General features: G+C 33.3%; 1 protein-coding gene across 3 annotated transcripts in view; it reads right to left on the bottom strand.

Annotated features, from left to right (window-relative positions):
• TMEM87A (transmembrane protein 87A) overlaps positions 1 to 25,217 on the bottom strand; it is a 62,125-nt gene that overhangs the window by 30,688 nt on the left and 6,220 nt on the right. For all 3 annotated transcript variants that reach the window (XM_081289428.1, XM_081289426.1, XM_081289427.1), the window contains exons 4-10: positions 21,601 to 21,714; positions 18,967 to 19,020; positions 18,816 to 18,860; positions 10,879 to 10,996; positions 2,552 to 2,613; positions 1,622 to 1,805; positions 303 to 402 (exon numbers count right to left, since the gene is read on the bottom strand). In XM_081289428.1, the coding sequence (XP_081145554.1) occupies positions 303 to 402; positions 1,622 to 1,805; positions 2,552 to 2,613; positions 10,879 to 10,996; positions 18,816 to 18,860; positions 18,967 to 19,020; positions 21,601 to 21,714 (677 nt within the window). The remainder of the gene's footprint in view (positions 1 to 302; positions 403 to 1,621; positions 1,806 to 2,551; positions 2,614 to 10,878; positions 10,997 to 18,815; positions 18,861 to 18,966; positions 19,021 to 21,600; positions 21,715 to 25,217) is intronic.

Here is a 25,217-nt window from a genome sequence, read left to right as displayed (position 1 = left end):
ACAACAACAACAAAAGTCTGACTTGCAAAAAATTTTTGGAAGAGTAAAGTCACTGTTAAGTTTTTTCCAAGTTTGGTATTTCAGAATTATTTGTTACACTGCAGGTTTTTTCTGCAGGTGCACTTGAAGCAGTGAAATGAAATAGTAATATTTTCCCAATACTTACAATGTTCCAAAATTCCAGATATCTTTTCTTATTTCAGAATTATTTCTTTCAGAAATACTATATGGGAAACCTGCAACAGTATTTTATTTTAGTCATCATTTTAATTTGCTCTTTCATATAGGAAATTACTACTTACTTGACAATGCCATATCCCAGACTAACTATGATGACAAGGGTTCGAGCCAGGGAGCGTTTCACTGCTGAGAGCAACTCTGCAAGGATCAAGGCACCTTGGACTACGATAAAAAAGAAAGCAAGAAATGGCACTATACAAAAGACATAATTCCAATATCAAATATAAATCACTAACACTCTTCAGAATAAGCACTGATATAAAGTCCTAATAAAAAAGAAAACCTCTTCCACAATTTTTAAAAGCATACAAGCTGTTACTTCTTAAATCTTACTCACATGTGCTCAACTCATCTCCTACCCAACTTCACTAAAATCTTAACAGAATAGCTCACCCTACATGGACAATTTGTACATGTTTGTAGTATCAAGGATATTTCTTCTCCATTTTTTAAAATAGTAAAATATAGCTATACATAGAAAAGTACAAAACATACAGGCACACACATGCATGTGTCTGATTTTCAACTTTGCACCCACTACTTTAAGCCCTTTCAAAGATCTAATTAGAATATCTTGCAACAATAATTATTAACAATCAAATGTCCTGATGGAAAAACTGAAAGCTACAGAAGCTATCTCAATAAACTTCAGTACAAAGCAATCTCTTGATATAACCAGTTCACCTTAATAAAATAAAAGCAACTTCCTATTTTCTTGGTACCCCTACATTTTATCAATTCTTGGATGCAATTTTCCTCCATATTTTTTAAGATATTTGAAATCAAATGTACCCTACTATCAATGGCAGCTTACTGGCATTCTTAAATTGGTACTGTTTCTTTCTTTTTAATTTTTTTTAGTTGTAGATGAACAATATCTTTATTTTGTTTATTGATTTTTTATGTGGTGCTGAGAATCAGATCCAGTGCCTACACATGCTAGACAAGTGCTCTCCCACTGAGCTACAACCCCAGCCCTACTTTCTTTCTTGATGTATATAATAATGGTGCCTTAGGGTTGGGATATAGCTTAGTGGTAGGGCACTTGCTAGTGTGTATGAGGCCCCAGGTTTGATCACCAGCATCACAAAGAACAACAATGGTGCCTTATATATCAATTGCAATTAAGATTTAATGGTGTTAATAATCATTCCCAAAATGGCAACTATTGTGTGAATATATTTCAGTAAAAGTATCCTTATATCACTAATCCCTTAAATTACAAGATCAAAAAGAAAAGTCACAATCATAGTGATTCTGCTTAAATTATTCTAATAATTAGCTAATTTTAAAAGTAGACCTATTTAATTATTCTTGACCTTAGGAAAATTTTTATACATTTCACCAATCACTCAAACTGGTAAATTTTTTTATTACATACCAGACTCTCCTTTGTATCGAATATTCTGAAATTCTGCATAGAAGACAGCTTTCTCAAGCATTCCCAAAAAGATGACAGCACCAATCCAAAACTGAATTCTCAGGAGATCTCTCCAGTAGCAGGCAGACCATGCCAGCCACAGAACACCAAACAGGACATAGACAATACACATCACCATGAAGAACTGTCATCCAATTGGGTAAGAGATGAAAAAGAGAATTAGGGCTAAGAGCTACGCATTTTATAAGTCTTAACGAACTACAAAAATATACATATCCTACATTCTATTTGAAAAAAAAATGATTTTTTTTTTTTTTGGAGTGTTATACTAAAAAAGTTGAAGAATTATCTCCTCTTGAGCAGAGTCAGAGTATACAAGGACTCATCCTTAAGGGTGACTGGTCTCTTTTAGCTCACAATCCAAATTTATATAAATGAGAAGAACACTGAAGAGATCACAAAACACAAAATGGGAAAACTATTAAAGGGAAAGAAGAAGAGAGTAATCAGATAGCCATGTGTCTATAAACACATACAAAATGAATAGGAGAAACCTTCATTACTTAGTTACTTTGAGTGGACTCAGAAACTATAGGGTTGTATCATTGTACAACTATAGGGTTGTAAGGTTGTTGCCCTACTTTAGATCCTAGAGAGACTATATGAAGTGTAACACAATCTATGAAATACTTTTCAAGTCTCAAATCTGAAAGTCATTAACCTCTTCATTTTACAGGTTAAAAAAATGAGGCCCTCAGGGTATAATAACTCTACCAAAGTAACAGTCTAATAAAGTTAAGTACAGAACATCAAAAAACATTTTCTAAGCTGCACAGGAAAAATTAAAAAAAAAAATACTGCCACAAAACGTGGACAATTTTTCAAGCTAAACTCATCTAATACTGAACTTAAAAATATAAATTCACTTACAATCATCAATGGATAATCTTCAAGCGTGAGATATTCATAGGGACCCTTCACTTCAACAGTCACTGCCAAAACACAGTCCTCAAAATTAATTTAATGGATTCAGAAATTAGACTTTTGTCTAATATTGTCTAATATTTGACAAAATGAATGACAATTTTACCAGGTCATTTACTTTTAACCACTTCAATTCTTACGAATATTGCATTACATTTGTACAGCATTTTGAAATTCATTAAGTATTCTCATCATTCATCCTATATCCTACACAGGTTTCCAAAATCCATGCTCCAGTCTGATGTGGGATGAGTATGGACTCATATCCCATAAAGACTAGACTGAATTATATTTCCTCCAGAAAGACTTCTCCGAGTGGGCTATCTAGAACTATTCCTCATCTCCTCTAAATTCCAGATACACTTCATATGTATATTTCTCACAATATATCACTAAAATTTTTTACAAAGCTTCCTTTTTTTATTCTATCCCCTTTATCTTCTGTATCTGCTTATTTATACTTTCCTACTACTTTTTTTTAACTGACTTCAATTTTATATAATCTTGTTGTTTTAGTGTATTATTTAGAGAATGAAAGTATTTTTTAAAACCTACAAATTCAAATTAACTCTTACAAATAATGTACCTGCCGACAAAATAAAGTGAAAACAATCCAGTTTCCTAATCATGTATCTAGAATCCTGACACCAAAAAAAAAAAGAACTGGACTTTCTTAAAACTTGGTAGTTAACATTTTTAAAAACTTTTGCCAATAATTAAAGTGCAACAACATGAATCTGAAAAACAGTCTTACTGAAGCAAACTTATTGAGTATTATAAGACTGCCTATAACTGATAAAACTAATTTTTAAGATGTACTATTTTTTTAAGATTAACTATAATTGATTTAAAAAAGGGTAAAATCTAGGTATGACTGATAAATAAAAATCTGATTTTTCTAAAATATTATTACCTCTAGACAAGCAATACCTACCCATCTAATCAAAATTTCCTATTAGCTTTTATCTGACTAAAAGGATATACCATTATAGAAAGTAAACCAGATCCAATACTTGGGGGGGGGGGGATACCATAAGATCAATTATAAAACTTTCAAACCAGAATTGTTATTAACTCTATACCTTTTCCTAATTTAATAAAAGAACAAACAAAATAATTAGTGAATATTTATGTCATATTCTTTGTTTATTCTATGCCAGAGGTCAACAAAATACAGCACAGAGATCAATTTTAGCCATCTACTTCTTCTGTAAATACAATTTAATTGTAACATAGTCACATCCACTCATTTATCTACAGCTGCCTCTGCACCACCACAGTTGGCATAGTTGCAACAGAGAAAACACTTATTATCTGACCCTTTAAGAGAAACTTAGGTAAAATAAACAAAATAAAAAGAACAGAAAATATTGCTAACTCTACCACGCGGCCTATGTTAAAATATATGCTTAAGGACCACTCACTATGTGCTACAGGCTTATGAGAAATAGGAGATAGAAAGATAAGGTGTTTTCTGTCATCTAATGGATTATCATCTAGCAAGGAAAAAGGATTTAGAAAGCAACACAGAGAACTATACCTCTGAGCCAGACCCAGAAGGATGAGTATTTTCCATGATAAAGTAAAAAGCCTTCCAGATAGAGGAAATAAGCTATGCACAGTAGCACAAGCCTGCAATCACAATGACTTGGGAGGCTAAAGTAGAAAGATCACAAGTTCGAAGTCAGCCTCAGCAACTTAGCAAGACCCTCAGCAACTCAGTGTGATCCTGTCTCCAAATAAAAAGGACTGATGATGTTGCTCAGTGGTTAAGCACTCCTGGCCTTAATCCCCAATACTCACTTCCACAAAAAAAAAAAAAAAAAAAAAAGAGAGAGAGAGAGAAACAGAAAAACTGTTGTGAAAACGTGGGCTGTATATTTAAAGGGCATATAGCCTTAAACATACATAGTACAATACAATAGCATTAATATAAGTTAACAAAAAGTAAACTTGGGGAAATTATAATTTTTCAAACGTTACTGGAAAATGTGGACACTTTACAGGCAATGGGGAGTAATCAAAGGTGGTTTTTAACTTCTTTTAAATATATATTTTTTAGCTGTGGGTGAACACAATACCTTTATTTTACTTATTTATTTATTCTTATGTGGTAGCAACGATCGAACCCAGTACCTCAAACACATTAGGCAAGTTATCTACCACCAAGCTAAAACCCCAGCCCCATCAAAAGTTTTAAAAGAAAGAAGAGACAATGAAACTGTTTTAGAGAGTTAATTCTAGGACTTTCAGATGGTAAAGTCCTGTATTCATTTACCTTCTGAGCTCCTAACAACCAATGGATAAAACATAAAGGAGAAAACAAAAAGGGTATAAGTTCAGGGACTGGGGTTGTGGCTCAGCAGGGACGCTCACCTAGTACGTGCAGGGCGCTGGGTTCGATCTTCAGCACCACATAGAAATGAATAAATGAAGTAAAGGTATTCTGTCAACTATAATTTAAAAAGTATTTTTTTTAAAAAAGGACACAAGTTCAAAAATAAACAGGGACTGGGTTGTGGCTGGGTGGTAGAGTGCTTGCTTAGCATATGTGAGGCCCTGGATTTGATTCTCAGCACCACATATAAATAAGTAAAATAAAGGTCCACTGACAACTAAAATATATACATATGTATTTTTTTAAAAGTTTGCTTAAAATAAAATAAACATTTCCAAGAATGAAAACTGAACAGAAACACAGAACAGTGCAGAAGGCTGAATCCCCGACCATGTGGGATCCTGGGCCCAAAACCAAGCTATGGCAGCATTTCCTATAAATCACTGAAACTAGTAGGATTCAAAGAAAAAGAAGAGAAACCAGAGTCAGGTTTGATGCATGAAGGCAACTCAAGTGGGAATGAAAGAGGGCCTCTTTTCCATCCTTTTCAAAGAAAGAAGGTTGAAAATAAATGCCAGCAACTTCTCCTTGAGACTATTATCCATTAGAAAGTCATGGGCCTAGGAAGCCTGAAGGATACACATAAAATTATGGGTCCAGAAATCATACTCCACCACCTGCTGGTTTGCCTAAATTTGCTAAATCCCTTATCACTATAAGGCACAATAACACTCATTTCTGAATTGGGAATTAAGCATTAAACACAAAAATCATAAAAGCTTAAAAGTAAATAAAAGATAAAAGCAGTTAATGAAATAAACAAAAAAATGGTTGGGAAAATTGACAAAATCAAAAGCTGATTTATTATGATAAAAACAAAACAAAATTCTAAGAAGACTTAACAAGTTAAAAAGAGAAAACAAAAGCAATATTAAGGATTTTTTTAAAACTAGATATAGACTTTTGTAAATACCATCAATAACTTCATCCACAACTTAAAAATCTTCTATGAAGTACAATTCCTCAAAAAAAAATTCAAAGAAAAATAGAAAAAATAAAGTAAAACATTTATTATTATTATTATAGAAAATTTATGAGTACTTTAAAGTATAGGCCAATCTTACTTTGAACACAAACAACAAACTTAATAAAAATACTAGCAAACAGAACCAAATAATGTTTTTGTATGTGTATGAGAGGGCACAAAGGCATGTGTACCAAGACCAAGGAATGGCATCCCAGAAATTTTAAAATGATCTAAAATTAGAAACCAGCTAATATATCACATTAAAATATTAAATGAAAGCCAGGGTGGTTGCACATGCTTATAATCCCAGCAGCTCAGGAGGCTGAGGCAGGAGGATCTTGAGTTCAAAGTCAGCCTCAGCAATAGTAAGACACTGAGCAAAACTCAGAGAGACTCTGTCTCTAAACAAAATACAAATAGGATGAGAATGTGGCTCAGTGGTCGAATACCCTTGAGTTCAATCACTGGTATCAAAAACTAAACTAAACTAAAATATTAAAGAGAAAGCCTATTTATATCATCATACTATTTGATAAAATTGAGTATTCCTTCTTAGTAGGTCTGGGAATTTCATTCGGTGGTAGAGTGCTTGTCTAGCATGTGCAAGGCCCTGGGTTCAATCCCCAGCACTGAAAGAAAAAAAAAAAAAAAGAGGAGAGAGAAAAATACTTACTAAACTTGGGGGGAAAAAAATCCTTAACCAAATAAAAGAGTATTTTGAAAAATCTATAGTCAGCATTGTACTTAAGGGTGAAATCTGCCAATATTGCCAGTAAAGTTAGAAGCAAGATAAAGAAGACTGCCATCATTGATTCTATTCCATATTCTACTTAAGAAAGCCAAGGTAAGTTCCTACTATCTCTAGTTTTTCTAGTGTTTTGAACATGAAAATATGCTATATTTTGTCAGATGCCTTTTCTGAGTCTATTGAGATGATCATATGATTCTTGTTTTTAAGTCTATTAATATGATAAATTATGTTTACTGATTTCCGTATGTTGAACCAACCCTGCATTCCTGGGATGAATCCCACCTGATTATGGTACACTATCTTTTTAATGTTTTTGTATGACACTTGCCAGAATTTTATTGAGAATTTTTCATTTATGTTCATCAGGGATATTGGTCTGAAGTTTTCTTTCCTTGATATTTCTTTGTCTGGTTTTGGTATCAGGGTGATATTAGCCTTATAGAATGAGTTTAGATGTGTTCTCTCCTTTTCTATTTCATGGAATACTTTGAGGGGTATTGGTGTTAATTTTTCTTTGAAAGTCTTGTAGAACTCAGCTGAGAATACATCTGATCCTGGGCTTTTCTTGGTTTGTAGGGTTTTGATGTTGTTTTCTGTTTCGTTACTTGAAATTGATCTGTTTAAATCATGTATGACCTCCTCATTCAGTTTGGGTAGGTCATATGTCTCTAGAAATTTGTCAATGTCTTTGATATTTTCTATTTTATTAGAGTATAAATTTTCAGAATAGTTTCTAATTATCTTCTGTATTTCAGAACTGTTTGTTGTGATATTTCCTTCTTCATCTTGTATTTCAGTAATCTGAATTATCTCTGATTTTCTCTTCATTAGTATGGCCAGGGGGTTATCTATTTTATTTATTTTTTCAAAGAACCAACTTTTTTGTTTTGTCAATTTTTTCAATTGTTTCTCTTGTTTCGATTTCATTAATTTCAGCTCTCATTTTAATTATTTTCTGTCTTCTGCTTTTGGTGTTGATTTGTTGTTCTTTTTCTAGGGCTTTGAGATGTAGTGTTAGGTCATTTATTTGTTGACTTTTTATTCTTTTAATGAATGTACTTAATGCAATAAACTTTCCACTTAGTACTGCCTTCATGGTGTCCCAGAGATTTTGATGTTACATCAATGAACAAATATCCTTTCTTCTCAGAAGCACATGGCGCCTTCTCAAAAATAGACCATATCTTATGCCACAAAGCATAATATGTTCATTGATGGATGAAATATTCTATATATGTCTGTTAAGTCTAAATTATTGATTGTATTATTTAGTTCTACAGTTTCCTTATTTAGTTTTTGTTTGGAAGATCTGTCCAGTAGTGAGAGAGGTGTGTTAAAGTAATCCAGTATTATTGTATTGTGGTCTATTTATATGCTAAACCCAAGGCCATTCTAAATGGAGAAAAATTGAAAGCATTCCTGCTAAAAACTGGAACAAGACAAGAATGTCCTCTTTCACCACTTCTATTCAACATCATCCTTGAAACTCTAACCAGAGCAATTACACAAAAGAAAGAAATTAAAGGGATACAAATAAGTAAAGAAGAAGTCAAACTATCACTATTTGCTGATGACATGATTCTATATTTAGAAGATCCAAAAATTCCACTAGAAAACTTCTAGAACTAATAAATGAATTCAGCAAAGTAGCAGGATATAAAATCAACACCTGTAAAGCAAATGCATTCCTGTACATCAGAGATGAATCCACTGAAGAGAAATTAGGAAAACTACTCCATTCACAATCAAAATAGCCTCAAGTAAATAAATAAATAAATAAAATAATGGGAATCAATGTAACAAAAGAGGTGAAAGACCTCTACAATGAAAACTACAGAACATTAGAGAAAGAAACTGAAGAAAACCTCAGAAGATGGAAAGATCTCCCATGTTCCTGGATAGGCAGAAATAATACAGTCAAAATGGCCATACTACCAAAAGTGTTATACAGATTTAATGCAAATCCTATTAAAATCCCAATGACATTCTTCATAGAAATAGAAAAAGCAGGCCCAAATCTTCATCATGTCAGCCTAGGATCTGACTTCCTTAATAAGACTCCTAAAGCGCAAAAAGATCAAGAATCAATAAATGGATGGATTCAAATTAAAAAACTTCCTTTTAGCAAAGGAAACAATAACATGAGGAGAGAGTCTACAGATTGGGAGAAAAGTCTTTACCACATGCCCCTTCAATAAAGCATTAATCTCTAGGATACATAAAGAACTCAAAAAAACACACACACACACACAAAAACACAAATAACCCAATCAATAAATGGGCAAAGGAACTAAGGAGACACTTCACAGAAGAATATAAGTGTTCAACATCTCTAGCAATTAGAAAAATGAAAATCAAAATTACTCTAAGATTTCATCTCACTCCTGTCAGAATGGCAATTATCAAGAGTACAGGCAACAATAAATGTTGGCGAGGATGTGGTGAAAAAGGTACACTTATACATTGCTGGGGGGACTGCAAATTGGTGCAACCACTATGCAAAGCAGTATGGAGATTCCTCAGAAAATTGGGAATGGAACCACCATTTGACCCAGCTATCTCACTCCTTGGTTTATACCCAAAGGACTTAAAATCAGCATACTATAGTGACGCACCATACCAAGTTTATAGAGCTCAATCCACAATAGCTAGACTATGGAACCAACCTAGGTTTCCCTCAATAGATGAATGGAAAAATAAAATTGGTATATATACTCAATGGAGTATTATTCAGCTTTAGAGAAGAGTGAAATTATGGCATATGCTAGTAAATGGTTAGAGTTGGATAATATCATGCTAAGCAAAATAAGCCAATCTCATAAAACCAAAGGCTGAAGGTTTTCTCTAATATGCAGATGCTAATTCACAATAAGAGGGGGGGTGGCACTAGGTAAGAACAGCATTACTTTAGATTAGGTAGAGGGAAGTGATAGGAGGGAAGAGGAGGAGATGTGGGGATAGGAAAGATAGTAGAATAAAACAGACATCATTACAAATATATATATATATATATATATATATATATATATGACTACATGACCAACATGATTCTGCAACATGTACACTTCAAAAATGAGAAATTATATCCCATCTATGTATGATATATTAAAGTGCAAAAAAGCATTCTACTGTCATGTACAACTAATTAAAACAAATTTTTAAAAAAGCAAGGTAAGGGCTGGGATTGTGGCTCAGCAGTAGAGTGCTTGCCTAGCATGTGCAAGGACCTGGGTTCGATCCTCAGCACCACATTAAAATAAATAAATAAATAAAGATTGTGTCCAACTACAAAACAAAACAAAAATCAAGCTAAGAAAGAAAGCTACAAAATAAAAGAAAATATAAAACAGACACCAAGAAAGTACAATCAGTTAGGAAGGTATTGACAAACTCCAGGCAAGAAGCAACGACTGCACTGACAAAAAAACAACAGAAAGAACACTTAAGAAAAATTCTTGAGGTGGAGCTGGGGTTGTGGTTCAGTGGTAGTGTGGTCACCTAGCACATGCTAGTCGCTGGGTTCGACTCTCAGCACCACATAAAAATAAATAAATAAATAAAGATATTGTATCCAACTACAACTAAAAAAAAAATTTTTAAGTACATGTATGAAAGAAAATTTAAAAAAATAATTCTTCAGGCACTTAAAAATAACCAAGGTTAATTAATATTTTAAATTTTGACTTGGTAACCAAGTTTTGACAATTCTGGTTCAGAACCCTGAGAACACTGATACTAATTAAAAATTAGTTGTAGCTCAGTGGCAGAGCACCTGCCTTACACATGTGAGGCACTGGGTTCTATCCTCAGCACCACATAAAAGTAAACAAACAAAATAAACAAAATAAAGGCATGCTGTCCACCTACAATTGCAAAAAAAAATAAATAAATAAATAAATAAAATAAATTAAAAGAGAATCCAAGGAAAATGAAATCCAGTATCTATAATATCTAAGAAGAAAGGATATGTTAAGTGCCTGTGATTGAATGGTAATACTGAGAGCAAAAACATGTTAATTTTTCTCTTCCACTTTTTTCACTTCACAAGAACTTTCTTACTAAATTATTCCCTTGCTTAAACAATGTTACCCTACTGCCATAAATGACACAAGTAAAAATTAACACAAACTTTTAAAACAGAAATGAATTGAACTTACTGGTGAAAAGATTACTTAGTGAATTTTCTTTCGATAATTCCTTTGAGGATAAAATGCCAATATGTACAATAAAAATGTAAGGTGCATCTTGCCAGGTTTGCAATGGTTCGTGCATTACCTAGAGAGGGAAAAAGGCATCAAAATTTAGGCCTTAAGAATTAAGAGCACAAGTTAGCAATATGAGGTTTTTGCTGCAGAATATACCTCAGAAACATGGCAGAGTTCTTAATTTTCATTCATTAAAACAGTAGGTACAACAAATAAAATAAGTCTACAGTACAAACAATAAAGTTGCTGGATTATAAATTACTAAAAGACAGGACACCTTGTATCTTATTATACACAAAAGTCACATTTAATGTATTTACTTTTTACCATAGAAAATCTCAACTAAAAATCATTTAACCATTAAGCCTGGCATGCTAGGATACTAAGTTACATTTTACACAGTTATCACAAAATTAAGGAATTTGATGTCAATGAACATGAATAATATACATCAATTCCTGAATCTAATTGCCTTTGCTCAAAGACTTTTCCAAAACTATCAGAATTTCTGACATAGTCTCATACTTCAGTAAAAAATTTTATCTTGGGCTAGTCTATACGGGAGGCAAGAGTCATTGCCTGCTGAAGTAAGAGAAGTTAATAGCCTTCAAGTCCTCTGACAAGATTTTGCAGAGTTTGTGAGGAAAATTCACAGCTTCAACACCATGGTTAGAGTATATTCTATTACCCAGAATTACTGACCCTTTCCTGAACTTGTTTATTAGCCAATAAAATTTATTTTGTGTAATAAACTGTTTTGTTATTAATTTTATATATTTTAAAACTACTCTTACAAATTTCAAAAGGCACTGATTAATTGTCTCAGAGTCCAGGATTTAACAAAAGTATGCATTTAACTCTGGAATGTACATATTTTGACCTTGTAAAAATAAAATTTATGGCTGGGATATAGCTCAGTTGGTAGAATGCTTGCCTCAATTACACAAGGTCCTGGGTTCCATCCCTAGCACCACCACCACCACCACCACCAAAAAAAAAAATTGTTTTAAAAAACATATGCCAAGCACTGTTAGGCATGTAACCCTTACTACAAACTAAATCCCCAAAATAATCCTATCAGATAGGTACTATTATCTTCTTTTTACATTTTTTAATTGAGGTAAATTCCACGTCATAATTTTAACAATTTTATTATGTATAATTCACATGTAATGTGGTACATGCATGATATTGCACAAACATCACCCCCACCGAGTTCTACAACATATTCAATATCCCAAGAGGAAATCTTTATTCATTAAGCAATAACACTCCATCTCTTCTTCTCCCTACCACTTAAAACTACTGGTCTATTTCCCGTCTCTATAGATTCCTCTGTTATGGACATTTCATATATGGAATGAATCACATTATTTGTCCTTTTGAGCTGACTTCTTTCATTTAACACACTTGTTTAAGGTCCATCTCTGTTGAAACATGTTTAAGTGTTTCATTCATTTTTATGGATGAATGATATTTCATTGACATAAAAAATTGTTTTTCATTCCTGCTTGGAGTTCAAGTTTGAGATGGTTCGCAATCTTTTTGAATTTCAAGCCTTCATCAAATTTGACTATTATTTCTTCAACTAGTCTTCTCATATCTTTCTCTTTTCTCCTTCTCATACTCTCATTATGTGTATGTTGGTATACTTGATGGTGTTCCACAGGTCTTCTAAGCTCTGTTCACTTGTTTTCGTTCTTTTCTTTCTGCTCCTCTGATGGACAATTTCTTTTTTTTTTTTTTTTTGAGAGTTTTAATATTTATTTATTTATTTTAGTTCTCGGCGGACACAACATCTTTGTTTGTACGTGGTGCTGAGGATTGAACCCGGGCCGCACGCATGCCGGGCGAGCGCGCTACCACTTGAGCCACATCCCCAGCCCCCTGATGGACAATTTCAATTGTCCTATCTTCAAGTTCATTCTCTCTTCTGCCTGCTCAAAAATACCCCTCTAGACAATTTTTCATTTCCTTTAATGTACTTTTCAACTTTACATTTCTTATTTTTTTAATATATTTTTTGTTTTATCTCTATGTCCTCCTGGTTTCTTTTAGTTGTCTGAAAATATGTGAGACAGTTCACTTAAAGTCTTTTGTCTACTGGACAAAGTGGCAGCTTCTTTCCCCTATTAAGCTTCTTAGTTATTTTTAATTTTTGAACTTAAAAAAAGTTCTGTGAAAGTTGGTGTGTGAAATTTTTCACCAGCATAATAGTTGTTTTGGTGGAAGAGTGGAAACCTAAACACCCCTACTTGGTAACCTCAATGACATCATTCTTATGAGCTCCATTTTACTGTGCACAAAACAGAGGCACACAAGAGAATAACTATCCATCCTAAGTCAAAGTATTAATCATGAAGGAGAATTTTGATATCTAGGACATCTGACCCCAGAGCTTGTCTTTTATCATACCAACTCAATTACCAATTATCTCCTCCACCTTAAAAGATCGGTCTTAAAAACAGTGCCTTCATGATAGTGCCCCAACACTATAACAACCTTTCAACAATAGGTTCTGTTTCTTTTTCTGGTACTGGGGATTGAACCCAAGAGTGCTGCTGAGCTACATCCCCAGTCCTTTTTACTTTTAATTCTGAAGCAGAGTCTTGTTAAATTGCCGAGGCTGACTTCAAACTTGTAATCTATTAGCCTCCTTCTACCAAATAAATTGCTGGGATTACAGGTTTGCACCACTGCATCTGGCTTCAGCAGAACTTTTCTACAACCATCAGTAAGATAATTAAAGCTGCATGTGGGATTCCAGTTATCATTGCTGGGAGAAAGGCACACTACAAGGGTGGTTTTATTTCCAATACATTCTGTTTTTAATAAAGCACTGGTGGAATTATAATGATTTCAAACAAAATATACTTTTATCAAAATTAGCAAGTGCACCCATTATCATTCACCTAAATACAATTAAAACTTTATGTCCACACAAAAACATGTACACAAGCGTTTACAGGAGCTTATTCATAACTGCTAAAATTTGGAAGCAATCAGATGTCCTTCAACAGCCAAATGAAGAAACCTGTGATACATCCAGACAACAGAATACTATTTAGGACTAAACAGACCACCCAGGGGAATCTTAGATAAATATTACTAAAAGCAAGAAGCAAATCTGAAAAGGCTACATATTTGTATGATTCCAACCATATGATGTTCTGGAAAAGGTTAAACTAGGGAAATAGATCAGTAATTGCCATGAGTTAGGAAAGAGGGAGAGATGAACAGAAGGAGGACAGAGGCTTTTCAGAAGGCTGAAGCTATTCTGTATGATAGTATTATGGTAGAAATGTCATTATACATTTGTCAGAACCCAAAATATAAAACACTAAGAGTGAACCCTAATGAAAACTATGGACACTGGCTGCTGATGTGTGGATGCTGGATTATCAATTATACCAACTGTACTACAATGTTACAGTACATTGATGGTGAAGGAGGCTGAATATGCAGGCACAGAGTGGGGCATGGAAACTACTTGTATCTTTTGCTGGATATTTTGGTAAACCTAAAACTAATAAAGTCTATTAATTTGTTAAAAATCACAATAACAAACATCACATTATTGCTTAAATTTAAAAACCAATCAAAATATTGAAAACATTCCTTTTATCAATCCTTTCTTAACAGAAGAGACATGGAAAGGACATTTCCTCTACAAACATGCATGCTTCATGAGATCTTTAATAAAACAAGGTGGAGGTACTGAATTTCTGAGTACCCTTTAAATAGGATTAAAAGTATTCACTTTAGACTCAAATTTTCAGGAAGATAAAAGCACAGATTTTTTTTTTTTACTTCTTTTAATTATAATCTAAGTGTTTCATAAGATTACTTGTAATATTCAATAGGGTCATCTTTCAGCCAGGTTTTTTTCACTAGGAACAGGGTTCAAGCCTTGAAGAGAATTCAAAGTGTGATACTCACAGAAGAAACTGAATAAAACACAATTACAAACAGCCAACATGTACATAAGTGTTCATCTTCAAGAATAATTTTTTCAATACAATTTACAGTAATAGGGCTGGGGTTGTGGCTCAATGGTAGAATGCTTGTCTAGAACATGTTAGACATTGGGTTTGATCCCCAGCATCACTTAAAAAAACTAAGTAAACAAAGGGTATTGTGTCCACCTACAACTAAAAATATTTTTTAAAAACAATTTATAGTAATAAATTGTCAACAAACAAACTACCTAAAATCTGTGTTGAATAATAACAGCCATTGCTTGTGAACAAGCAGGGAAAACAAACTTACATTCTTAGGATGATAAACTGCTAAAACGTCCCTACAGAGTACTTTGAAAAAGCATAGAAAAAGAATTCTCAGACTCAGCAATTCCACTTCTAGGAATTAAGATGAAAGAAAGTAATACAAATATGCACAAAGACATACCTAGACATTATGGATACGACCCTATCAAAACAGTAAAAATCTGGAAAACAACCCAATATATATGGATTAAGTTAACTGTTAAAACTGTGGTGAATGGAATACTATGCAGTCACGAAAAGGTGAGACAGTATTAAATGTACCAATTTAGCAGTGAGGGAAAAAAAAAAAAAAAACATTAAACAGGAGCATCTATGGGGCTGGGGAAATAGCTCAGTGGTAGAGCACTTGCCCTGGGTTCAACCTCCTTTTTGCAAAAAAGAAAAAAAACAAGGCATATGTAAAATGATCTTATTTTGGTTAATATACATGTACTCTGTGCAATCACACCAAATGGCTAAAACTGCTAGAAAATAAAATTAGCTGCTAGGGAAAGAAATTCTTTTTGAAAGAATTTTAACTTTTTTAAAATTTTTAGTTTAATTTTAATTTTTTTAATTAACTTTTTTATTTATCTATGACAGCGGAATGCACTAGAATTCTTATTACACATAGAGCACAATTTTTCATCTCTGGTTGTATACAAAGTATACTCATACCAATTCGAGTCTTCATACATGTATTTTGGATAATAATGTCCATCACATTCCACCATCATTTCTAACCCCACGCCCCCTCCCTTCCTTCACACACCTCTGCACCACATAAAAATAAATATCTAGAATTCCTCTATTTCTCCCATGCTCCCGCTCCCTACCCCACTATGAATCGGCCTCCTTACACCAGAGAAAACATTCGGCACTTGGTTTTTGGGGATTGGCTAACTTCATTTAGCATTGTCTTCTCTAATTTCATCCATGATTTTATTCTCTTTTATTGCTGAGTAATATTCCATTGTGTATATATGCCACATTTTCTTTATCCATTCATCTATTGAAGGGCATCTAGGTTGGTTTCACAGTTTAGCTATGTGAATTGTGCTGCTATAAACATCGATGTACCTATGTCCCTATAGTATGCTGTTTTTAAGTCCTTTGGGTATAGGTAAACGGAGGAGAGGAATAGCTGGGTCAAATGGTGGTTCCATTCCCAATTTTCCAAGAAATCTCCATACTGCTTTCCATACTGGCTGCACCAATTTGCAGTCCCACCAGCAGTGTATGAGTGTACCTTTTTCCCCACATCCTCACCAACATTATTATTGTTTGTATTCATAATAATGAATTTTATCTTTTAAATCAAATCAAAACCTTTAATTAATATAGAATTCCTCTGAAGTCAGAAAATAGAGATCTAGAGACAAATGTGACAAAATTCACAACACTATTTAAAACTACAAAATAATAAAAACAAATGGGTACAGTAAGATATAAGTAAGATACTATGCAGGTATTTAAGTAATGACACAATACAACATTTATTGAACTGGAAAGATGTCCACATTATACACGTTAAAGTTAAGTATGCTAAGTTAAAAAACAGGTTGCCGGGGCTGGGATTATGGCTCAGTGGCAGAGCACTTGCCTAGCATGTGTGAGGCACTTGGTTCAATTCTCAGCACCACATAAAAATAAATACATAAAATCTTTAAAAATGTAAAAATCAATCTTTTTTTAAAAAAAGTTGCCATAACACACACTGTAAGATTCCCTTTCTAAAATAAATATAAAATGCACATAGAAGATAAATATATTTATATATATCTGTGTGGTAAAATTACAGGTGATTATTTTCTTCTTTTTGCTTATGCACATTTTCTAAATTTGGACAGTGAATTCATCCATATTAGTAATAATAATAAAAAAAAGACAATAGTCAACTTCTGTTTAAAAAAAAATTAATGAGGGCTAGGGTTGTGGTTCAGTGGTAGAGTGCTTATCTAGCATGTACAAGGCCCTGGGTTCCATCCTCAGCACCACATAAAAAAATTAAATAAAACAAAGGTATGTGTCCAACTACTTCTAAAAAATAAATATTAAAAAAAAGTAATCAACACTGTCATGCCTACCCCATTTTCACTTTAAACTTTTGTACAATAAAATTGGAATGGAGGTTGCAAGGACACTTGCAGAATGGCCAAATAAGAACTTCTGAAAATCCAGTCATCCACAAAAGTAATGATAACACTGACAAAAACTATCAAAATTAACTTTTTTGGAACTTCAGAAATTAAAGACTCACAATAATCCAAGAACTGTTTCAAGAAAAATAGCTGAAACCTCAGTAAGATAAACAAGCTCATAAAGTTTTTGTTTACCCTAATTTCATTCTTTTCTTCCAAGCTCGTGAAACCAATGTCCTTGAAACTGGTGATGGCTTTGAAAAACAGCAGTTTGATGCCACAGGAAAAAGGAAAACAGATTTGGAGATCCCTAAAGACCAATCACCTGAGCTGACTAGCAGGTTGCTGAAAACCTCCAATCTCAGGGCTTCTCTATATTTGACCTCAGGGATTACTCAATATGAAAATCCCATATTCAGAGCATTTGTCAAAAACACTTAGCAACAATAATTAAAGATCATAGCTGCCTATGCAACATTAGGAGATGGAGCTATCAAGAAGCAGAACAAAAACTGAAGAGGAAAAAGTCAAGAATGAGATGCCCCATAGGAACTTTGAAAAATTCCAGCAAATGTGTAGGGCAGTGCACACATGCCCATAGCTATGAACAGGTCAGGGGAAACCTGAGAAGGTTCTAATCATTCATCTCTGGCAGATCATAAGGGTCTGCGCAGGAATCAAGTAAAGGTTAAGACAGAGTTGTAAACTGTAAAGGAAGCCAGACACCAGGTCATGTATTGTATGATTCCATTATATAAAATATCAAGAAGAGACAAACCTACAGAGACAGAATGTGGATTAGTGATTGCAAGAGACTGGAGGATGAAAAATGGAAAATAACTGATAATGGCTACCAGGTTATTTTTCAGCATGATAAAGAATTTTAAAATTAGTGGTTGGTGGTTATACAACTTGTGAATATACTAAAAACCATTAAAAACTATAAAAGTTTTGTGCTATTATATCTTAAGTTGTTATAAAATTAATTAGCTTTGTAAAAAAAAAAAAAAAGCATGACCAAACATGGATAACTATTTTACTTCCTCTATATTTTTAACTGAAAATTGTGTGAAGAATTAGTTATTATAAATTAGAAAGCAAAATAAGCCTCAATACAAGGTGTATTTATGAAAATTTAAAGCACATATATAACTTTAGCCTTTTAATTTTCCAAACTTTATTCCAATTATATTCTAGCACTGATAATTTTAGATGGAATTTAAAGTCCTTTTGAAAAAGTTGTTTCCTGTTAACAAATACTTATTGAAGGGAGGAATAATTAAGAAAGCAGTACAGATCTATATGGAAAATACAGAAAACACAAAAGATAAAATAAAAAGCTGGTAATATTACCCAGAGGCAACCATTACTGGTGTTTAGCTTCCAGTATTAAGTTTCTTTTAAATGTTAGCATACTGAGAGAACAATTAAAATATGTATGAACATAAATTAAAATATGGTCAAATGCCCCAAATAGACTTACAGTTCTGTCTCCAGTAAAGGTAAGATTTGTTCCATTATCCTTAGCCTATAAATATCACAAAAAAGAAAAGAAAATTAATTCAGAATTTTTACTTTACTCTCAGATATATAAAAGACATAAAGAAATAAAAATACATAAGGAAAACAATTACCTCCTGTTTTTCTCCTAAAAGAGGTAGCCGATGCAAAAACTCCCCAGAAAAACTCTATCAAAAGAAACACAAATTAAAGATATATAAATAGTAAAAGGAAAGTGTGCTTTAAAATACTCAGAAACAGTTAAAGGAAACATAATAAAAACTATAATAGAGCATCCACAGTCAAAAATTTCTTAAAAAACCCTGCCAAAAACTGAAAAATAATAACAAACCAAATTGTCAATTTCTCTGTAAGGATAACAAATGTTTAAGAATGACAAAACCTTAAGATACAGGGTATCTGCAGAGGATGGTAGATCTCACAAAATTCTCTCTTGTTGTACAGATGAGGAAAATAAGATTTAAAAAGTATAAAAGCTATAAATAAATAGGATTTCAACCTAAATTCCTGACTCTCAAGTCCACTATTTCTTCTACCACAGAACACTCAATGGTTGTACAAAAGACTACACTAATTGCCCATCTTACCAGTTATTGGTAGATGAGGCATTTTCCTTCCTGAGTAGTTAGATTATGTAATTCAATTCTTACATTAGACTGGAGAAGAGAAAATCTTACCAAAATGTGTACATGAATCTGGAAAGAGTATATCAGATTTAAAAGTAGGGAACCTCAAGCACTAGGACTCAACACATAGCTTTCCATAATCAAATCTAAGAAAGACCAACCAATCCTCTTAGCTTGGAGATAAATTTGGAGAACCAACAGAAAACATACAAATGACGCAACATCATTTCTGGCTTCTTTTTTTTTTTAACCATTTCTCTTCCATTTAAAAGCTATTTCCTTTTCCTTTCAAGTCCATAAAATCTAAGCTATGGCTGGGCACAGTGGCACACGCCTGTAATCCGAGCATCTGGGAAGGCTGAGACAAGAGGATAGCGAGTTCAAAGCTAGCCTCAGCAAGGCAAGGATCTAAGCAACTCAGTGATACCCTGTTTCTAAATAAAATACAAAACAGGGCTGGGGATGTGGCTCAGAGCTCAAGTTCAATCCCCAATATACCTCCCTGCCAAAAATCTAAACCATGACAAGAACTGAACTCTAATAATTCAGTAATCAATTACTTCATTTGCTTATCAATTAGCAATTCTTAATTAAAATCTTATAAATAGGCCAGTGTGGTGACACAGACCTGTAATCCCAGATACAAAGGCTAAGGTGGGATGACTGCATATTTGAGGTCAGCCTTGACAATTTAATAAGACTCTGTCTCCAAATAAAACATAAGAAGGTCTGGGAGTATAGCTCAGTGGCAGAGAGCCCCTGGGTTCAATCCCCAGTACCAAACAAAAACAAATATTATAAATAAACTTTACCTCTAGAGACTGGATAGAATACCTAACTTTCAGGGAACTCCCTGCCATTTCATGGCAATTTGGAAAATATTCCCAAACAACTTTTTCAATATTTTTTCAGGGGTTTGGTGGGGATTGAATCAAAGTCCTTACACATGATAGGCAAGTGATCTACACTGAGATACATCCTCAACCCCTCCAAAGCAATTTTTAAATCAGTAAAGCAAAGACTATCAAAATAACTATTTTCAATATCTATGATTCTATTTCTAAGTAAATAGAGTTTCATTTTAGAAACCACACTTATATAATATAAATATTTATAGCATCAAAACTTATATATACTAATCATCTCTTCTTTCTCTAAAATAAGGTATAAAACTCCACTTTAAGGCAGTGACATCCTTTTGACTTCAGATCTATAGTAGTAAAACATAAAAAAAAAAAAAACCCCGATTTTTCTAGGAACCTAGTAATTAGATGAGGCAAGAGAATTAAAAATTTGAGGTGTTAAGGGTTGAAGATGTAGCTCAGTGGTAGAATGCTTGTCTAGCATGCACAAGATGCTGGGTTTGATCAGAAGGATTGTAAAAATAATAATAATTTCTTTTTGAGGCATTAAATGCCCATCAACAGATGAATGAACAAATGTGAAATATACTAACAAGGGAATATAAATCAGTCTTAAAAGGGAATAAAATTCTGATACATGATACAACACAGATGAACCTTGGAAACATGTGAAGTAAAAGAATCCAGAACAAAAAGTATATGATATTACTTAAGAGGCATCTAGGACAGTCAAATCATAGAGACAGAAAGTTACTAGGGACTAGGAGTGGATGGCAGTGACTGTTTAATGGGTATGAGTTTCATTTGGGATGATGAAAGTTCTGGAGATAGACAGTGGTGATAGTTAAAGTCACTGAATTGTACTTACAAGGTTAAAGTGACAATATATATCTTCCACAATTAAAAAAAAAAAGTCTGCTTTTTACATACAAAGTATATCCTCTCTTTAATGAGATGAATATATAAATGGTTGACTATGCACCTATCAAAGCAAGCTTCCAAATTATTTCACCTACAAGAAATAATTGTAGGGCTGGGGTTGTAGCTCAGTGGTAGAGCTCTTGCCTTGCATGCATGAGGCCCTGGGTTCTATCCCTAGCACCATATAAAAATAAGCAAATAAAGATAAAGATATTGTGTCCATCTACAACTAAAACAAATTAAAAAAAAAAAAGAAATAATTGTAGGGGGAACTGATTATGTTAAATACATACAGAATTACATTATCCACCTCTTCTATATCCCTTTTTAAGATTACCTGTGTTTTAAAGAGTTCGCTGCAGTTCTGGAATAATTTTGATGATGTCTGGTATTTCCCAGACAAGCCTCTTTTTTCCTTAAGTTTTTCCAAATACGTCTCTACTTCTTCTGCCTGGAAAAGGGGAGATGCAAAGTATTTACACAGATAAATACAAAGATACAGTTTCATGCCACTGTTTTGGTTCTTAATAAGTGGCAACAATTTATTCACCCTTGTTTTTGTACCAGGAGTGCATAGCAAAAAGAATTTGATACAAAGTATTTAATTTACCTGTCACATATAAGATATTCAGAGGGTAACAAATAGATCAAATTTGTGGTACAAGTTTTTAGTTTGCTATTTTAAAAATTAATAGCATCAAGCAAAGACCATAAAACAGTATCCAGGAATCTAATGTTAAGAAACTCTGAAGGGCTGAATTCTTGTCTTTGGCTCACAAAAGATAGTTCTCTAGGAAATCTGAGGGAAACTGTCAGAGTTCAGAGTTTCTGTCACATGAAAATACATTTGAAAGAGTCACTAACCAACTTAACATTAATAAAAAGATATACACTTCCTCATAAACTATTGTAAACTAGTAAACTATTGTAAACTAGTTCAGAGTTTCTGTCACATGAAAATACATTTGAGTCACTGACCAACTTAACATTAATAAAAAGATATACACTTCCTCACAGCTATTGCTGATACTCTCCAACTTCTATCTTTGTGACCTATTAGTTCTGTGATTTTTCTCCAATATCCACATCTCTGATGTTGCCTTCATTAGAAAAAGCTCCAATACCAAACCTCCAACCTTTTGTTTTATCATCTTCATATTTTCATCTTATAGCAATCCAAAAAACTTGATACTTGCATTTCCTATGAAGACAATCTGCTAAGCTCTTAACCACTTTATACAAGTTTCAAATGTCTGAGCCTTTTACTGAAAATTCAATTAGTAATCAAGCAAGAGAAAAGTATCACTGATAATTCAAACTATATTCTGAAATGTTACAAATTCTCGCTTAAATTCTTCACACCTTTCATTCCTTTCTGTCATAGTCAATCTCACCCAATGTTATATAACAAAAACAAAACACAAGTACCACTGCTGCATAAAAGATCATATAAAACTTCAGTATCAAGCAGAGATTTAAAATGCTTGTTTTGAAAAACTACCTGGATGGTGGGCACTTTTTAAAGACCATGTTATCTTTGTAAAGAAACTTCAAGAATAGGAAAATTTTAGGGGGGAAAAAAGAAATAAGATGCAAATTGCAAATCGTGGGCTAGAAACAGAATGGAAAAGGCCTGAAAAATCCATCTTAGAGAAAGGTATCTTTAATGCTCAAATATCATGTACCCTGGCAATTCTTTTTTATAACTTATAAATTTTATTTATTTTTTAATTAATTTTTTAAATTTATATATGCAGCAGAATGCATTACAATTCTTTTTACAAATACAGAGCACCATTTTTCATATCTCTGGTTGTATACAAAGTATATTCACACCAATTCTTGTCTTCATAAATATACTTTGGATAATAATATCCATCACATTCCACCACCACATTTTACCACCAATTCTAACCCCATGCCCCCTCCCTTCCCTTCCCACCCCTCTGCCCTATCTAGAGTTCATGTATTCCCCCATGCTCCCCCTCCCTGCCCCACTATGAATCAGCCTTCTTATATCAGAGAAAACATTCGGCCCAGGGCCCGGCCCCTCCAATGGCGGGGCAGTACCATGGCAATTCTAAAAAGAATGGTCCATAACCCCTTTCAGAAGGTCTAAGAAATCAAATTCTTTTTGCTATGTACTCCTGGTACAAAAACAATGGTGAATAAATTGTTGCCACTTATCAAGAACCAAAACAGTGGCATGAAACTGTACTAGCAGTTCCTTCACAGTCACAAACTCAAGTTACCCCAAAAAAAAAAAAAAAAAAAAAATCTAAGATGTAAGAATGTCCTTGACACACAGTAAAACTTTTAAAATTATTAATTTTATGCCAGACATGGTAGGGCACATCTGTTGGGAGGCCAGCCTGAACAACTTAGCAAGACCCTATGTCAAAATAAAAATTTAAAAAGGCTAGGGATGTAGCACAGTTGCAGAGTATTTGCTGAGCATGCCTGAGGCCCTAGGTTCAATCCCCACTACCACCACCATCACAACAAAGGATTATTAATAAAAACAAGTCTGGGTCTGTGAGTACATGCCTTTTTTAATCACCTAAGTAACAAAATGGAAAGTATGCAAAATATGATAAATGAATATCTTGAAAAAAGCATTGTGTAATTGTTTTGTCATGTGAGCAAAATATAACTTTTTTTTAACTTAAATGACTGACAAACTATGGTTATTCAGACTTGGTGATTTGGGAAATATTCTCCTAGATATCTGTCTCAAACCTGTCTTAAGATAAAAAATCAAAAATTAAAAGGACTAGGGATGTACCTCAGTGGTAGAGTAAGGGTACAATCCCTAGTGGGGTGGGGGAACGGTCAGAGAATGGACGGAAAGAAAAGAGAGATCTACAAGAATGCAAAATAAAATTAACCCTCTATGCTTCTTGAAAAATAGTTATTTTCATTAAAAATATTATTTATAGTAACATGTTACAAGATGCCACTTTAAAATAACTTACTAAATATATTTCCTCAGTTTTAATTTCTAAAAGAGAAACCAGTATGCACAAAGGCTTTTGGTATCCATAATAATTTTAAGAATGCTAAGGACTATAACTTCAAGGAAGAAATTGATAATATTATTGATTATATTATAGAACTACTGATTAAGATGGATATGAAAATAGAAATGAGAGTTATTAACAGTGAAATTTAGAGTTAAATATACAATGAGTTAATATTTTAAAGATTTATATAATTCCATCAACAATATTTTCTAAATGATCAATGAATGATATTAAAATCATGCATGGGTAAAAGATCCATTCAAGGGGCTGGGATTGTGGCTCAGCGGTAGAGCGCTCGCCAAGCACAGGCGGGACTTGGGTTCGATCCTCAGCACCACATAAAAATAAAGCCACTGTGTTGTGTTCATCTATACCTAAAAAAATAAATATTAAAAAGAAAAAAAAGATCCATTCAAGCATTTCATACTACAGGACACAAAAAAATTCACTAATATGATTTCAGATTCCACATTTCAACTGATCTTTAAAAAACTCCACTGATAAAAAATAAATAAAAATCTTAAACCCTTTTATAGTTTTGGTACAGAAACAGAAATATTCCTAATTATTTAAAAGATTACTCATATACCAGTTCTTTTTCCAACTATGTATATGTATGAAGTTAGATTTTCAACATATACTTCAACCTAAAATAATATATCAAATAGGTTAAAAAATGAGATTTAGGAATCTAGCAGTCTTCTGTTCTGACAGATTTTAATTAAAAATATCTACAAGTCAGACATGGTGACACACATGTACCAGCAGTACGGGAGACTGAGGCAAGAGAATCATAAGTTTGAAGCTAGCCTTAGCAACTTATCATAACACTGTCTCAAAATTAAAAATTAAAAGGACTGGGGATGTAGCTCAGTGGTAGGGTGAGGGTTCAATCCCTAGTGGGGTGGGGGAAAAGATGGAGAATGAAGAG

The sequence above is a fragment of the Spermophilus citellus genome, assembly GCF_964194105.1.
Source record: "Spermophilus citellus genome assembly, chromosome: 4".
NCBI classification, from domain to species: domain Eukaryota; kingdom Metazoa; phylum Chordata; class Mammalia; order Rodentia; family Sciuridae; genus Spermophilus; species Spermophilus citellus.
The sequence above is the reverse complement of the archived record's forward strand: the minus strand, read 5'-3'. Positions and strand labels throughout refer to the sequence as shown.